General features: G+C 55.4%; 1 protein-coding gene across 1 annotated transcript in view; it reads left to right on the top strand.

Annotated features, from left to right (window-relative positions):
- The window catches only part of SHANK3 (SH3 and multiple ankyrin repeat domains 3), a 128,662-nt gene that overhangs the window by 103,901 nt on the left and 6,999 nt on the right, over positions 1 to 17,762 (top strand). Inside the window, exon 22 of the mRNA XM_059471730.1 lies at positions 6,457 to 8,782. Within this exon, the coding sequence (XP_059327713.1) occupies positions 6,457 to 8,782 (2,326 nt within the window). The remainder of the gene's footprint in view (positions 1 to 6,456; positions 8,783 to 17,762) is intronic.

Raw genomic sequence — 17,762 nt, 5'->3', positions numbered from 1 at the left:
GCTGCTCTGGGAATCCTGGGCCAATCCTGCGTGCCAGAGGATGGAGATTCCCACCCCCGGACACCAAAAATTGGAGATTCCCATCCCTGGATGCCACGGGACAGAAATTCCCAACCCTGCGCTCCAGAGGATGGAAATTCCCATCCCTGGACACAAAAAGACAGAGATTCCCTTTCCTGGACACCAAAGGATGGAAATTCCCATCCCTGGGCTCCAGAGGATGGAGATTCCCAACCACGGATACCAAAAATTGGAGATTCCAATTCCTGGGTACCAGAGGACAGAAATTCCCATCTCTGGATACCATAGGACAAAGATTTCCATCCCTGGGCTGCAAACGATGGAGATTCCCATTCCTGGGCTCCAGAGGATGGAGATTCCCATCCCTAGGCTCCGGGGGATTGAAATTCCCATTCCTGGGCTCCAGAGGATGCGGATTCCCTTCCCCTTCCCACTCCAGTATTTGCACCCTCCTGCTCCAGGTCTTTTTTTGGGATTCGCTCCCTCATCCCAGCCTTATCCATCACTAAAGAATGCATGGAATGAGGTTTTCCAGGGATTTGGGCTGTTATGGCAACGGCCCCAGGAGCTTTCATGGCAAGGCTTTGTGTTTTCCTTGGAGATTAATTCCATGGAGTGCACCAGGAATGGCTCCGGGGGTTGCCAGGCTACGCTGGGAGCGCCATTCCCATTCCAGGGAATGCTGGGAGTTGGTTCTTACTGGTCCTTACTGGTGGCTCTGTTTGGATTCCAGCTCTTTATTCCCGAGCTCCGGAATTTGATCCCAGCGATGTCCCGGTGTTCCGTGGGAAGAGCGGGAGTCTCCCATGGCCCCGGGTGGGGTTTGAAGGGAGCAGAATTCCATGGAAAACAGCAAAGGGAGGGGTTGATTTGGGGTTAAAAAATTCCTGGGAATAGGAGGACATTTGGGACTTTTCCCAGAGGATATTCCCACTTTTCTCCCATCCCTCCTGAGAGCCTGGAGCAGCTCCCAAAATTCCAGATTCACTGGGAAGTTGAAGGTTTGGACACCCTGTGCTTTCCTGGGACACAGGGATTGAGATCCAGGGGTGAATCGTGGAATCCTGGGATGGTTTGAGGACCTTAATCCCATCCCATTCCCACCCCTTCCGTGGACAGAGACACATTCCACATCCCAGATTTCTCCAACCTGGCCTTGGACGCATCCCAGGATCCAGGGGTAGCCGCAGCTTCTCTGGGAATTCTGTCCAAGAGCCGGATGTTCTGGATTTGTTCCCTTTTAAGGATCTTTGAGGATCCTTTAGAGATCTTTTCCAAGGACAAATTCCCTTGGGAATTCCAGGAGCATCTCCAGGCTCCAGCTGCTGCAGGGATGGAGCCCAGTCCCAAAATTCTCCACACCTGATCCAGCCCCCAGCATTCCAGGCTGCTCCCAGGGGATCGCTGGTGGCTTTTACCCCCCTCTGGAGATTCCCAGGCAGAATTCCATGAAAAGTAAATAAAGCTCGGCTCTGGAGCATCCGTGCTGGGAATAAACAGATCCTGCTTTTCCATGCTCCTTAAAATTCCTGGGAGGAATTCCCTCCTCTCCTGAGGTTCTGTAGGAATTTGGCCACAGCAGCTGGGATGGGGGGAGGATTTGGGCAGGATGAAACAAAACAGCCCCAGAATTCAGGAAAAACCTTCCCTGGACCCAGCAACTCCACTGGAATTCCAAAGGATCTGCTGGGAAGTGGCTCATTGGAGAAGGATCTGCTGAAAAACTTTGTCCCTGAGGCCGGTGGGATCTTGGGATGGATTGGGAAGAGCATTCCCAGCAGGACAGGGAGAGCTGGATCCAGGTCTGGGATCCTCAGGATAAGAGGGACCTGGAGGGATGGGAAGATGAGGAAGGGATAGGACATGGAATTGTTGGAACAACTCCAGAGGAGGAACCAGGATGATCCAAGGCTGGAAAAATTGGGATTGTCCAGTCTGGAGAAGGGAAAAAGGGAAAAAAAATCGAGGGTGACCCAGCTGTGACCTTCCAGAACCTGCAGGAACTCCAGGAATGGCTCCCATTGCCAGAGGGCAGCCATGGAATTCCTGCCTGGGCTGGCATTGCCAGAGCAGCTGGGGCTGCCCCTGATCCCTGGCAGTGCCCAAGGCCAGGCTGGACACTGGGGCTGGAGCAGCATGGGACAGTGGGAGGTGTCCCTGCCCTTGGAATGGGATGGGATTGGGATGGGATTTGAGGTCCCTTCCCACCCAGATTCCAGGATTTTTCCATGGGAAGAACATCCGGACTCTGGAGGCTGTGGAATCTCCTTCCCTGGAGATATTCCTGATCCAGCCGGACACATCCCTGGGGAACATTCCCAACGAAATCTCCAATGGTTCCTCCCCCATTCCATGGTTGCTCCGAGCTCCCTTTTCCAAGGAACCCTGCCCAAATCCAGGGAGCAGTTCCAGGATCCAGGAGTGGAGCTGCTGCCAAAGTGACACCCAAGGTGGCTCAGCTCCTTCTCCTGGGAATGGCTGGAAAACCGAGGGATGATCTGGGAATGATCCCATGGCTGTGGCTCAGCTGCTGCCACAGGGCAGGAATGCTGGGTGGGAATGAACATGAAATTCCTGGGATGTGCTGTTCCGTAGTGTCCCTTCTGCTTGGCAATTCCTTGGATGTTGTTTTCCATGGTGTTCCCTACATTTGGCAATTCCTTGGATGTTGTTTTCCAGAGCATTCCCTGCCCTTGGATGTGGTTTTCCATAGTGCTCCTTGCCCTTCACAATTCCTGGGGTGTTGTTTTCCGTCGTATTCCCTACCTTTGACAATTCTTTGGATTTGGTTTTCCATAGTCTTCCTTACCTTTGTCAATTCCTGGAATGTGCTTTTCCGGAGCCCCTTTCACTTGGCAATTCATTGGATGTGGTTTTCCCTAGTGCCCCTGCCCTTGGCAATTCCTGGAATTTGGTTTTCCATAGTATTCCCTGAATGTGGCAATTCCTGGGATGTGGTTTTTCCGTGGTATTCCCTTCATTTTGCTATTCCTTGGATTCGGTTTTCCGTCGTTTTCCCTGAACATGGCAACTCCTTGGATTTGGTTTTCCATAATTTTCCCTGCATTTGGCAGTTCCTTGGATGTGGTTTTTCCCTGGTATTCTCTGCATTTGGCAATTTCTATGGATGTGGTTTTCCATAGCGTTCCCTACATTTGACAATTCCTTGCATTTGGTTTTCCATAGTATTCCCCACATTTGACAATCCCTGGGATTTGGTTTTCCATAGTATTCCCTGAATGTGGCAATTCCTGAGATGTGTTTTTTCCATGGTATTCCCTACATTTGGCAATACCTTGGATTTGATTTTCTGTCATTTTCCCTGAACATGGCAAATCCTTGGATGTGGTTTCCATAGTATTCCCTACATCTGACAATTCCTTGTATCTGGTTTTCCATAGCATTCCCTACCTTTGTCAGTTCCTGGGATGTGATTTGCCAGAGTCCCTTCCACTTGGCAATTCCCCGGATGTGAATTTCCATAGTGTCCCTGCCCTTGGAAATTCCTGGGATGTGGTTTTCCATAGTATTCCCTGAACATGATAATTCCTGGGATGTGGTTTTCCATGGTATTCCCTGCATTTGACAATTCCTTGGATGTGGTTTTCCATAGTGTCCCCTCCTCATGTAGGGAAGAATGGAGGAGGGTTGGATCCAAGGACTGGATGTCCCATTGTCACCCCTGATCCGGCAGCCATTCCCAGGACATTCCAGAGGGAAGATCCTGCTTTCCCACTAGATTTCCTGCCCAGCTCCCCTATTCTGTGTCCTGGGACATTCCAGGCCCAGGGATGGTGCTCAGATCTTCCCAAATATCCCTGTGTCACCTCCCAGCTATTCCCAGAAATCTCAGAAAGGCAGGACTGAGGTTTATTTTGGGATCTTCCTGCTGCTCCCAGAACATTCCACGGCTCCATCTAGTGCAGGTTCCCAGATTCCCAAGGAAAAAAGGGCAAGAACGGGATCATTCTCCCAAATTCCCCCTGCTGGCCTCGGCTCCGGGATTTCAAAAAGCTTGGGAAAGGCACATTTTCCATGGCTTTGTCCAGGCTCCCTTTGAACCCGTTCCATGCTGCCGGTTCTTTATTCCCACAGCACATCCCCAATTCCCAAAAATAGCCCAGTTTCCAGCACGACCAACAGCATGGGATGGAATTTCAGTGCCAAATTCCTCCCTTTTGTCCCCATTGGATTCTGCCTCGGGTGGAATCGCTGACGGATTCCGGGCGGAGCTGCCGGAGCCTCTCGGTGCCACTGGAAGAGCATTTTCCATAAAGGAAAATTCGCTCCAGAGGCCAGAAATAAAAAAAGCCCAAATCCTCTCCGGAGCCGTTTGAAAGCTTGGGAAGAGCGGAGGAGGGATTGGGAAGGAGGAATTTTCCCTAAGGACAGGTGAGCACGGCGGATCCAGGCTCGGGAATGAGGCTGGAGCTGGGAATGGAGGGGGGGATTGTGGCGTGAATGGATTTTAGGATCACGGAATGGCTCGGGCTGGGAAGGCCCTGAAATCATCCCAATCCACCCCTGGTTTGTTCCTGCTTTAACATCCAAATCTTCACAGCGTCTCCGAGTATTCCCTGAAAAAGCAGGAATTCCTGCTAGACCCTGCCGGGCTCAGTCTGGCACTCGGGAACAGATGTCACCCCTCGGGAAAGCGGGAAGTGTGACGGGAGCCGCGCCCGTGCCGGTGGCACTCGGGTGTCTGGCACGTTGGCGGTGGCGGCGCTTCCGTCACCGGAGCTGCTCGGGAAGGGGCGGGAACAGCTCCCGTGGGAGCCGATCCCACGGGAATGTGGCTGTGGGGAGGCTCTCAAGGAATCGTGGGATGGTTGGGATTGGGGTGAGCTCAAAGCTCATCCCATTCCCAGCCTTTCCATGGGACAGCTTCCACTACCCCAGGGTGCTCCAACCTGGCCTTGGGTGCTTCCAGGGATTTGGGGGGATCCACGGCTTTCCTGGGAATTCCGGCTGGTTCCTCCAGTTTCAGAGCTTCCACTGGAAGTTTCTCCAAGCTTTTTCCAGTGAGGCTTGGAAAGAGGAAAAGTCTTGGGAGCAAAGTGGGGTGGGAGGAACAACCCCAGCCACTTCCCGATTTGTCCCAGAATTTCCAGTCTGGGAATTCTCTCGGAATGTCCTCTTCACTGGTCTCCTCATTTTCCAGGTGGAGATGAGAAACTCATCCCTGGTTCCACTCTTTTCCTTGTTTTCCAGAGACAGCAAATTCATCCCTGACTTTACTTCTCTCCTTGTTTTCTATGGGAAGACAAGAAATTCATCCCAGATTCCATAGTTCTCCTTGTTTTCCAGGTGGAAGATGAGGAACTCATCCCTGACTTTGGTCTTTTCCTTGTTTTCCATGTGCAGACCAGAAACTCATCCCCGATTCCATTTCTCTCCTTGTTTTCTGGGTGGAAAATGGGAAACTTCTCCCTGACTCCACTCTTTTCCTGGTTTTCCAGGTAGGGACTAGAAACTTATCCCAGACTCCACTCTTTTTCTTGTTTTCCATGAGAAAACAAATTAATACCTGATTTCACTTCTATCCTTATTTTCCAGGGGGAGACAAGAAATTCATCCCTGACTCCCCTGTTTTATTTGTTTTCCTTGGGAAGACAATAAACTCCTCCCTGATTTCATTGTTTTCCTTGTTTTCCATGTGCAGACCAGAAACTCATCCCCGATTCCATTTCTCTCCCTGTTTTCTGGGTGAAAAATGGGAAACTGCTCCCTGACTCCATTCTTTTCCTTGTTTTCCAGCTGGAAACCAGAAACTCATCCCCGACTTTGCTCTTTTACTTGTTTTCCACATGGAGACAAATTCATCCTTGACTCCATTTCTCTCCTGGTTTTCCAAGTGGAGACAAGGAACTCATCCCTGACTCCACTCTTTTTCTTGTTTTCCATGTGGAGACAACAAATTCATCCCTGACTTCACTTCTATCCTAATTTTCCAGGTGGAGACAAAGAACTCATCCCTGACTTTAGTTCTCCTTGTTTCTCAGGGAAAGACAAGAAACTTCTCCCTGATTCCATTATTTTCCTTGTTTTCCATGTGGAGACCAGAAACTCATCCCTGACTTTGCTCTTTTCCTTGTTTTCTGTGTGGAGATGTGAAGCTTCTCCTTGACTCCAGTTCTCTCCTTGTTTTCCAAAGAATTCATCCCTGACTTTGCTCTTTTCCTTCTTCCAGGGGAAAACAAAAATCTCCTTCCCTGACTTAACTTCTCATTTTCCAGCTGGAGACCAGAAACTCATCCCTGATTCCATTGTTTCCCTTGTTTGCCAGGTGGAGACCAAAGACTCATCCCTGACTTTAGTTCTCCTTATTTTCCACATGGAAAATGGGAAACTTCTCCCTGACTCCACTCTTTTCCTCGTTGTCCAGCCGGAGACCGCAAACTCATCCCCAACTCCTCCGTTTTCCTTGTTTTCCAGGGGAAGACGAGAAGCTGGCGGCGTCCTTGCTGGACGGGAAGTTCCCGCGGAGCACCTCCATGACGGACACGGTCCGGGAAGGCCACGGGATCCCCCCTCCCCCTCAGACTGCCCCTCCCCCGCCCCCCTCCCCCTATTACTTCGACACCGGCCCCCCTCCGTCCTTCTCACCCCCGCCGCCGCCGGGCCGGGCCTACGACACCATCAGGTCCAGCTTTAAGCCGGGCCTAGAGGCCAAACTGCACGGGCTGCCTCAGGTGCTGAGCGCAGCCGAGATGTACGACCAGGCCAGGGGCTCCATGCCCTACCCCGAGCGGCAGAAGAGGGCCCGCTCCATGATAATCCTCCAGGATTCCTCCCACCTCCCCGTGGAACCCACCGAGATCCCGCGGCCCGGCCCGGCGGCGACGCCCCCGGAGAAGCTTAAGAGGAAAGGCCGGGTCATCGACAACCCCTACGCCAACATGGGCCAGTTCAACGTGAGCCTCTTCGCCCCCACCAAGCCGCAGAGGAAGAAGAGCCCCCTGGTGAAGCAGCTCCAGGTGGAGGATGCCCAGGAGCGGGCGGCCTTGGCCATCACCGGCGGCTACTCCTCCCGGGAGCCGTCGCCCACGCGCCGGGGCCACCGCCTGGACTACCAGCACCACCCCAGCATCGCTCAGGTGGAAGCCGCCGGCCTCCCCTTCGCCACCGCCATCGCCGCCGGCGTCATGAAGGACCGGGACCGGCGGCTGGACGAGAGGAGGAAATCCACGGTGTTCCTGTCGGTGGGAGCCATCGAGGGGCCGGCGCCGGGCGGCAGCGACATGCCGTCGCTGCAGCAATCGCGCTCCATCGACGAGCGGCTCCTGGGCAGCCGGGACGTCCTCCTGCCGTCCCCCGTGTCAGCTTTAAAGCCATTAATCAGCAGCTCCTCCTCGACCTTCATCCACCCCCTGACAGGAAAGCCCCTGGATCCCAACTCGCCCCTGGCGCTGGCGCTGGCCGCAAGGGAACGGGCGCTGTCCACTCAAGTCCCATCCCGGTCGCCCACCCCAATCCACAGCCCCGACTCGGACAGAGCCGCGCCCCTGTTTGTGGACATCCAAACCAAAGAACCGGACAGGGGGGACCTGGAGAGCTTGGTGTCCCCCGCCTACTCCCCTGGAGGGAAGGCGGTGATGGCGGCCGACGCCGGCGCTCTGACCCCCACCAAGAGCCCCTGGGGGACTCCAACCACCCTGCGGAAGGAGCCCGAGGTGCGAGCGGAGACGCCGAGCAAGGAGGAGAAGAAACCCGAGGACAAGAAGTCCATGATCATCAGCATCGTGGACACATCGCAGCAGAAGACCGCCGGCCTCATCATGGTCCACGCCACCAGTAATGGTCAAGACGAGATAGGCCTGGAGATCAAGGAGGAGACCCCGGCCGTGCCCGAGGTCTGCGCCGAGCCGGTCGAGTCCCCCAAGGCCGAGCCCCAGCCCAGCCCCGTGGGGAAGCCACCGGTCAGCCCGGCCTCAGAGAAGGCGCTGGGCCAGGGCAGCTCGGAGGAGGAGGTGGAGCCCTACACGGTGACCCTCCCGCCCGCCCAGCTGTCCTCCAGCGACGAGGAGACCCGCGAGGAGCTGGCCAAGATCGGGCTGGTGCCGCCCCCGGATGAATTCGCCAACGGGGTCCTGGTGACCACCCCCGGCACCCCCGTGAGCCACCTGGCCGCGCCCAGCACGCCGTCCCTGCCAGCGGCAGCAGTAGCACCTTCTCCCCCCGGCGCGACACCCTCAGGGAAGCCCTCGGACGCCCCCGCGGCCCCAGAGTCGGCGGCGGACTCGGGAGTGGAAGAGGTGGACACCAGGAGCTCCAGCGACCACCACCTGGAGACCACGAGCACCATCTCCACGGTCTCCAGCATGTCCACGCTGTCCTCGGAGAGCGGCGAGCCCACCGACACCTACACGTCCTTCGCCGACGGCCAAACTTTTCTACTCGAGAAGCCACCAGTGCCTCCAAAGCCCAAACTCAAGTCCCAGCTCAGCAAGGGGCCGGTTACTTTCAGGGACCCACTTTTGAAGCAGTCTTCGGACAGCGAGCTCATCTCCCAGCACCACGCGGCCACGCTGGCGGCCACCAGCGCGGCCCGGCCACGCTACCTCTTTCAGAGAAGGTCCAAGCTATGGGGGGACCCCATGGAGAGCAGGCCCGGCCACGGGGCCGAAGAGGACAAACCAACTGTGATCAGCGAGCTGAGCTCCCGCCTCCAGCAGCTCAACAAGGACACGCGCTCCTTGGGCGAGGAACCGGCCGGCTCCGCCCTGGATCCCGGCAAGAAGTCGCCGGTGGTGGCCGCACGGTAAGAGCCGGGCGTGGCCAGGGTCGGGGACGGGCGGGTGACGCTGCCAAGGAGCCGGATGTGGCTTTGAGGGACACCTCGGAGCTTTGGGAGCTCGGCGGAGGGGCTGGAATGTCAGTGGGAGTTGTGGGATGGGCTCCTGGCGTGCCGTGGCTGTGGCTGCTCCCCCTGCTCTGCCCTTCCTGCTGCTCCGTGTCCTCCCCTCCCCGTGGTGACAATGGCGATGATGAGGTGACAATGGCAATGATATGGTGACGGTGGGGGTGGTGTGATGACAATGGTGATGGTGTGGTGACAATGGCGATGGTGAGGTGACAGTGATGATGCCATGATGACAATGACAACGTGAGAATGACAATGCTGTGGTGACAATGCTGTGGTGATAATGACGATGCCATGGTGACAATGCTGTGGTGACAATGACGATGTCCTGATGATGATGCTGTGATGACAATGACGGCATGACAATGACGATGCTGTGGTGACAATGACAATGTGGTGACAATGGGGATGCTGTGGTGACAATGACGATGTCCTGAGGATGATGCTGTGGTGACAATGATGCTGTGACAGTGAAAGTGCTGTGGTGACAATGACGATGTGGTGATAATGCGGATGCTGTAGTGACAATGCTGTGGTGATAATGCTGTGGTGACAATGATGATGCCATGGCGACAATGACAATGTCCTGACGATGATGCTGTGATGAGAATGACAATGTCATGACAGTGACAATGCTGTGGTGACCATGACGATGTTGTGGTGACAATGACGAAGGGGTGACAATGGCGATGCAGTGGTGGCAATGGTGTGGTGACAATGACGATGCCATGTTGATGATGCTGTGATGATGATGCTATGGTGACAATGACGACGTTGTGGCGACAATGACGATGTTGTGGTGATGATGACAATGCTGAGGTGCAATACTGTGATGACAATGATGATGTGGTGACAATGATGACCCCATGGTGACAATGCTGAGATGACAATGCTGTGGTGACAATTTCGAGTCCTGGGTCACCCCCTCCGTGTTCTCTCCTGGCCAAGCACCAAGGATGGGTTTTTCTGGGGCTTTTCCATGTCTGAGGATCTCCAGGTGTTGTCCCACTCAGGAGGTGACAAAGGTGGCCCATGGCACCCCCTGGACAGGACATGGTGGCACCAACGCCACCCTGGTTCTGCCTCACCCCCCCAACCCTAAAACTATCCCAAACCTTCCAAATGGGAGCCCAAACCCTTAAAAAGCTTGAGAATATCAAATCCCAGCATGAAATGGCCCAAAATTCCGAGTCTTGTCCTGCCCCTTCAGGCGCGGCCCCACAGAGCAGCCATGAGCCGGTGTCACCGAGTGTCACCTGCTGTCACCTGTGGGTGTCAGGGCTCAGTGAGGTGCCAGGAGCTCTGGATCAGGGGCAGCCCTTCCCATGGGAAAAGCTTTTCCAACCAAACCATCCCAGCCACAGCTGCTCCGGCACATGGCGCTGGCACAGGAGGTGACATTCCAGGTGGTGGCCTTGGGGACGAAGTGTCCAGGAGCATTCTGGGGTCACTCCAGCCTCTCCAGCAGATCCAAACTGGGAGTACTGGGAGTGGATCCAGGGGTGTCTCCCTGCCCAAGAGTGTGATTCCCTAAGGAGCCAGGTGTCACCCAACGTCCCTTCCCTCATCCTGAGCTGAGGCCATCTGGGGATCCTCTGGAATCGAGGCAGTGCCCATCTCCAGTGGCGCTGGAATTTTGGGAATTCTGGGCTTTTACAAGCCCTTTTACCAGGATCCCATGCTGGTTTGGGATTCCCTGCTGGGAATCCTCCGGCTCCTGGTGACATCGGAATGTCCCTTTCCATGTCCCCATCCCTTCCACCTGTGTCCATCCAACCTCCCGGTTTTCCCCTGGAGCGATTTCACCGATTTTGAGGATCAGCCTTTTTCCATCCTCTCTTCCTGCTTTTTCTGCAATCCCTGCAATTCCCAGGGCTCTGTGCCCTGCTCATCCAGCCCCTGGAGTCTCCTCTTTTCCTGCACATCCCGTCCTCGCTCCCCACCGGAATCCGGCCCTTCCAGCCATCCCGCAGAGTCCCACATTCCCAGTTTTTCTCTTTTGGGAAAGTCATGGCCTTCCACGGCCTCACAAATTTTGGGATGTCAAAGACTTGAAATGTTTCCCAGGGAGTCGGTGGGGAATGGAATTTTTAATGATGGCAGCCGCTCTCCCGCATTGTCCGAGTTCTCCTGGCTTTTTGTATGGAATTGCTGTGAATTCAGGGAATAATGGGAGCACGGTTAGGTAAGAGGCAGTGACCCAGTTTGGGATGTGTTTTCCAGGCTCTGGAATTGTCCAGAGAAAGGAAGTGTCACCTGAATGTCCCTCAAGAGCTGCCGGGAGCCAGAGGTGGCCTGGAATCCCACAGGGATGCAGACAGGGAGGTGGCCTGGAATTCTGCAGGGATGGGGACATTGAGGTGACCTGGAATTCCAAATGGGGACATGGAGGTGTCCTGGAGACCCACAGGAATGGGGACCCTGGAATTCTGTAGGGATGGGGACATTGAGGTGACCTGGAGTCCCTAAAAGGATCCTGAGAGTTCTTGGAATTCCACAAGGAACAGGGACACTGAGGTGACCTGGAGTTCCACAGGGATAGGGACAGGGAGGTGGCCTGGAGTCCCCAGAGGGGACCATGAGGTGTCCTGGAATCTGGGAATGGGGACACTGAGGTGGCCTTGAGTCCCACAGGGATGGGGACACCGGTGTTCCCATATCTGATCCTTCCCCAGCCCTTCCAGCAGCTCTGAATCCATGGGATTGGCGGAGCAGCTGCCATTCAGGAATCATCCTGCAATTCCTCCATCCCCACGTTCATCCTGAATTCTCAGCAATTCCGTGAAAGCTCAGGGAATTCCCTGCTCCAGAGCAGTGCCCAACGCCTTTCCCTGACCGATCCCTGTGGGAATGCTCCCTGGGAAACCCGGGAAGCCCCATTCCATGGATTTTTCCTGAGCTCTAACTCCAGCTCTGTCTCCTCCCAAGCCGGGCGTCCACAGAAGGACCTTTGAGCCGAGGGACTGGGAAAGAGCCCAAGGAATTCTGACAGTGGCAACGTCAGGTCACAGTTCAGGCCACTGATGGTGACAATCCCAGGACCAGGGACACCTGGAACGGTGACAATGGCAGCGGAGCAAGGGGACAACTTCCCTTCATCCGTGGTGGCCCTTGGTGGCCGTGTCCAAGAGCAGCTTCCTCGTGTTTAACCCAAAACCCTGGAATTGTTGAGGCTGGAAAATCCCTCTGATCCTACCGAGCCCAGCCACTCCCAGCGCTGCCCCGTGTCCCCAAGTGCCACATCCACACGACTTTTAATCCCGCCAGGAATGGGGCTTCCACCCCTTCCCTGGGCATCCCATTCCAGCACTTCATCAACTTCTGGGGAAGGAATTTTCCCAAAAATCGAACTTCACCTCGAGGTGACACCCTCTTGTTCCCTGCCCCGGCTGGGATTCCTGTCCGGGATTCCTGGAGCAGTGCTGGGATCCCGGAAATCCCAGGATCCTGGGAAAACCCTGCTGAGCCGTGGGAGAGGCTCGGGATGTGCCGGGAGCCGCGCGGGGCCGAGCGCGTTCCACGTGTGACATCCGTGTCCCCAATAAAGCTGACGGTGACCGTGACAGGTGTGTGTGTGTCATTGGGGACACGGCCATTCCCAGCATTTCGGGAGCCACATTCCATGCCCGGAGCCAGCTCCGGCTCCGGATTCACTGCTCCAGTGCTCCAGGCGGCATTCCCGCAAAATTCCCCAAGACATTCCCGTCGCGTGTCCCCGCCCAGCCCTGCCAGGCTCTCACCATCCATAATCCCAATTGGATCCATCTTCCCAACCTCTGGGACTCACCAGGAGCATCCCAAACATCCCAAAAACCCTTTCTTTTACAAACCAATCACGATTTAACTCCCAGGAGTTTGGGATGTGGAGGGCCCAGGATTTGTCCAGGTCGTTCCCAGGTAGAGCTTTGTATTTTCCTGTTTTCCTCTGGAATTTGGAAGGAGGCTCCAAGTCCAAGACTGTGGGAGCTTTGCCCATCCCAAAGGCTTTTCCAGCTAAATCCCAGCCACAGGTTTCCAGCTCTTCCCAGGGTTTTCTTTGGTGTTGATAAATCTCCAAGGCAAATTCCAGGAGAGTTCCGAGATTTTGGGGCTCTGGAGCCGGGCCACGGGGAGCTTTTCCAAAGGGATCTTGCTCCTGGGGACTTCAAGAAATTCCCATTGCTCCTGGTTTGGGGCTCTGGGTCCAAGCTCAGGGGAACTTTGCCAAGGACTCCAAGTGATTCCCAAGGGGAATCCCAAATGTCGAGTTTGGGGCTCCAGATCCAAGGTCAAGCTCAGGGAAGCTTTGCCAACCAGTCCTGGCTCCTGGCTCCAGTTTGGGGCTCCATATCTGAGCTCAGGGAAGATTTTCCAGGAGCTTCTAGCTCCTGAGAAATTCCAGGAACATCCCAAATGTCCCATTTTGAGGCTCTGGATCCAGACTTGGGGGAGCTTTTCCAAGGAGTTCTGGGGACTCCCAGGAACATCCCAAATATCCCAGTTTGGAGCTCCAGATCCCAGCTCAATGGAGCTTTTCAAATGGCCCCTCACAAGTTCCAGGAACATCCCAAATGTCCTGTTTTGGGGCTCTGGACCCAGATTCAGGGGAAGTTCTGGCCCCTGGGGACTTCCAGGGGCATCCCAAATATCCCACTTTGGGGCTCCAGGTGAGGCAGGGCTTTGCCAAAGGGTCCTGGTTTCCACTGATTCCCGGGAGCATCCCAAGTGTCCCAGTTTGGAGCTCTGGATCTGAGCTCAGGGAAGATTTTCCAAGGGCTTCTGGCTGCTCAGAACTTCCGGGAACATCCCAAATGTCCCAGTTTGGGGCTCTGGATCCCAGCTCAATGACCTTTTTCAACAGCTCCTCAGAACTTGCAGGAACATCCCAAATGTTCCATTTTGGGGTTCTGGATCCAGGTTCGGGGGAGCTTTTCCAAGGAGGTCTGGCCCCTGGGGACTCCCAGGAGCATCCCAGGTTTCCCAGTTTGGAGCTCTGGATCCAAAGGGAAACTTCTCCAAGGGTTTTTTATGTCTTTGCTCGTGCCTTTGTTTCTCTTTAACCCAAAAAAGGCTCCTGGGAAGCGGAACTCGAGCTTCCAAAGGGAGCGTTTCCGGTGCTGCTCTGCAATTCCATGAATTCCTTTGTATTCCCACAGATCTGAGAGAGAAGGAGAAGAAACTTGAGCCCTTTGGGGTTTTAGTTCCTTTTAGGGTAAAGCTGCCTCTTTTTCTCCGATCCTGAATGAATTCCGTGTCCCGGGAGTGGTGTCACATCCCAGCAAAAGCTTGGAAAAACACCCCCCTGTTTCCTTGTAGGCTTGGGGGCTCTTCCTGGGGAAATTCCCACGGGAAGCAGGGATTTGGGATGAAAATCGAGGGAATTGGCTGTGGGGAGGGAAGGAAAAGGGGGATTGGGATCGCTGAGTGAGGGAGAGTGGGAATAGGGGGGATTTGTGTGGCAGGGAGGGGTGGGGACGAGGCGGCCACTTTTGGAGAGGAGGTGGCCAAATTTAGAGAGGAGGTGGCAAGGATTGGGAAGGAGTGGCTGGGATTGGGAAGGAGTGGCCGGGATTGAGGAGATGGCCAGGATTGGGAAGGAGGGGCCCCCCTCCCACCACATCTGGAGAGGTCACCAGGACTATGGAGGTGGCCAGGACTGGGAAGGAGGTGGCAAAGTTTGGGAATGAAGTGGCCAGGATTGTTTGGGATGGAGGTTCCAGGATTGAGATGGAGGTGACCATGATTGGGAATGAGGTGACCAGGATTTGGATGGAGGTGACCAGGATTGGGATGGAGGTGACCAGGATTGGGATGGAGGTGACCAGGATTGGAAATGAGGTGACCAGGATTGGGATGGAGATTCCAGGACTGGGATGGAGGTGGCCAGGGTTGAGATGGAGATTCCAGGATTGGGATAGAGATTCCAGGATTGGAGTGGAGATTCCAGGATTGGAGTGGAGATGACCAGGACTGGGATGGAGGTGACGAGGATGTGGAATGAGGTGACCAGGATTGGGATGGAAATTCCAGGATTGGGATGGAGATTCCAGGACTGGGATAGAGGTGGCCAGGATTGGGATGGAGATGACCAGGATTGGTAATGAGGTGACCAGGATTGGGATGGAGGTGACCAGGATTGGGATGGAGGTGGCCACGCTGCAAACGGCCACAACCCCTGTGTTCTCCACCCTCCCTCCCACTGGGCTCCATGGATTCCACTTCCCATGGGAAGAGGCTGCTGCAGGGGTCCCCAGGCACAGTGGGATCCCCTGGATCCCTTCCCCTCTGGGTTTCCATGGAATTTCCCCAGGTTCTCAAAGGCTGGGGATCTTTGAGGTCCTCAGGGAGGCTGAGCTGTGGAAAATCGGGAATTCTGGGGGCCTGCACTGAGAGGACCCTCCCAGCCCTTGATCCCAGAGGATTCGGAGGTGCTGCAGGATCTGGGAAGGGTTTGATGCCTACAAGGAGACAGGGTCCCCCCCAGCACGTGTCCTGTCCCAGTGTCACCGTGTCCCCACGTCACCACTCCGCTGGCTTCTCCCATCCCAGCATCACCCATCACGCTCATCCCAAGGAAACGGGCTTTTTGGGAATTTGGGAAGAGCAGTGGGGCTGCCTGGAGCTCCAAGGGATGAGCTCCAGGTCCTGAGAGAGCCTCAGAGTGGGAAGAGTGGAATTGTCCCCATGTTCCCGTTAAACTGGGCTTTGTCACCTTTTCCTTGAGGTGGGAATCGTGGGAAAGGGGATTTTCCTTGGAGAAATCCAGAGGGATCCATTCCAGGTGGAGTTCAGGGAAGGAGGGAGCTCCGGATGTTCTGCAGGATCTCTCACGGGAAGAGATTGCCTTGGGAAGGCCCAGGGGCAACACTCGAGGAATTGGGAATTTTCCTATGGATTCCAGCCCGGAATTCCCTTTTCCTGCTGGGATCAGAGAAGGAAAAAAAGGGAATTTTAGTTACAACATCCCTGATCCTGCCAGAGCTCCCTGCTGGAGCTTCCCGGGATTGCTCTGGATTGTCCCTGCTCCGGGACAGAGCTCATGGATAAATCCCAATCCCAAAACCGCTCCGGACAAATCCCTGCTGGAGCCTGAGACCCCCTTGGGTCTCCTCCCCATCCCTGCTCCGGCCTGGGCCCCTTGGGATGTTTTACCCAAGGGATAACCATGCGTCCTTCCCAAAAATTCCCAAATCCACATTCCCAAATGTTCCCAGACTCTGCTCCAATGGCAGCTTCCAACTTTTGGCATTCCCGAGGTGTCCCTGCTCCCGGCACAGCTCTGGCATTTCCTGCCTGTTCCATTGCAGAAAGGGTTAAAATTGGGAATAATCCAGGGGTTTGGGGGCGTTTGGAGCCAACATTCCAAACCTGGAAGCTCCTGGTCCATATCCAGGTGGAATGAGGCCATTCCCTCCTTCCTGACAGCACAGCCCAGGGATCCCGGGCAACTTCCACAGGTTATTCCCTCTGGGAAGCACCGAATCCCCGGGAACATCCCGTGGCCTTTGGGGGTGGCCGATGGCACCGTCACTGTCACCAGCCCCGGGGGGACATGGAAAAACTTGGGAATTTTGTGTCAGCTGCTCGGTGTTGTTTTGGCTGTGGGGCATTTTTCTCATGCGTTTGTTGTTTCCTTCCTTTCCCAAATCCCTGCCTTGCCCAAATCCCTCTTTCCGATATCCCTGTCTTTCCCAAATCCACCCTCCTCCCCAAATTTCTCTCCTTCCCAAATCCCTGCATTTCCCATTTGCCTGTTTTTCCCAAATTCCTCTTTCCCCTTTCCCTGCCTTTCCCAAATTCTTCTTTCCAAAATTCCTACCCTTCCTAAATCCCTGCATTTCCCATTTCCCTGCCTTTCCCAAATTCCTCTTTCCCATTTTCCTGCCTTTCCCAAATCCCTGGCCCTCCCCAAATCCCTGCCTTTCCCGAATTCCTCTCTTTCCAAATCCCCGCTCCTTCCCAAATCCCTGCCCTTCCTAAATCCCTGCATTTCCCATTTCCCTGCCTTTCCTGAATTCCCTGCCTTTCCCGAATTCCTCTCTTTCCCGAATCCCTGGCCCTTTCCCGAATCCCTCCCCGCTGTTCCCTCTTTTCCCAGCCCTCCCAGCAGCTCTGTCGCTGTCCAACCCTCCAGGCTTTGGCTGAATCCATGCAATTCCAACCGCCCCATTCCCGGCTGGCCACGCCCTCACCCATCCCACGGGAACCATCCCGATCTCCCCCCCAATTCCCACCCCCTCCATTCCCCCATTCCCAATCCCCAACCCTCCCCAAACCCACCCGGGAGTCTCCACTCAGGGAACACCAAGGCCGGATCGATTCCCGCGGTTCTCCTGGCCCCGAATCCCTCGGGATCGACGTCCGGTGGCTTCTTTTTCCGTGTGGCGCTTCCCGGACCGGAGCTAACATTTCTCTCATTGCCTCTTTTCCTGCTTCCATGTGCATGTCCCGCTGCTCTGTCCTAGATCCGCCTCTGGCCTCCGGAGGGTGGGCGAGTTGTGTAAGTGAGCACGTTCCCATTCCATAGCTCCATCCCACCGGGAATGTCCCATTCCTCACCTGTCTCTCCCTCGTCCCCATTGCCGCCCCGCTCCCGCCAGCGTTCCCGATGTTCCGGAGGGAGCGGCGCCGGCTCCGGGATGTGCGCGTCCCTCGGGAGCATGGCCCTGTCCCTGTGCTGTGGTGGCGTGTCCGGCTCTTCCCGCTGGTGTTCCTGCTGAGGAAATTCCCGTCGGGATCCCGGGGGATTGGGGCTGTGGGGTGGGGAGATCCTGGAGCGGCTCGGTCCTCCAGGAAGGGTGGGAGACACAGCAGGAAGTGGGAAAAGAGAAGGACACCAGGAAAGGTGGGAGAGACCCCAGGAAAAGTGGGAAAGGATCCCAGAAAAGGTGGGAAAAAC

Source organism: Ammospiza nelsoni, chromosome 5 (genome assembly GCF_027579445.1).
Source record: "Ammospiza nelsoni isolate bAmmNel1 chromosome 5, bAmmNel1.pri, whole genome shotgun sequence".
NCBI classification, from domain to species: domain Eukaryota; kingdom Metazoa; phylum Chordata; class Aves; order Passeriformes; family Passerellidae; genus Ammospiza; species Ammospiza nelsoni.
This window is presented reverse-complemented; position numbering and strand designations above follow the sequence as displayed.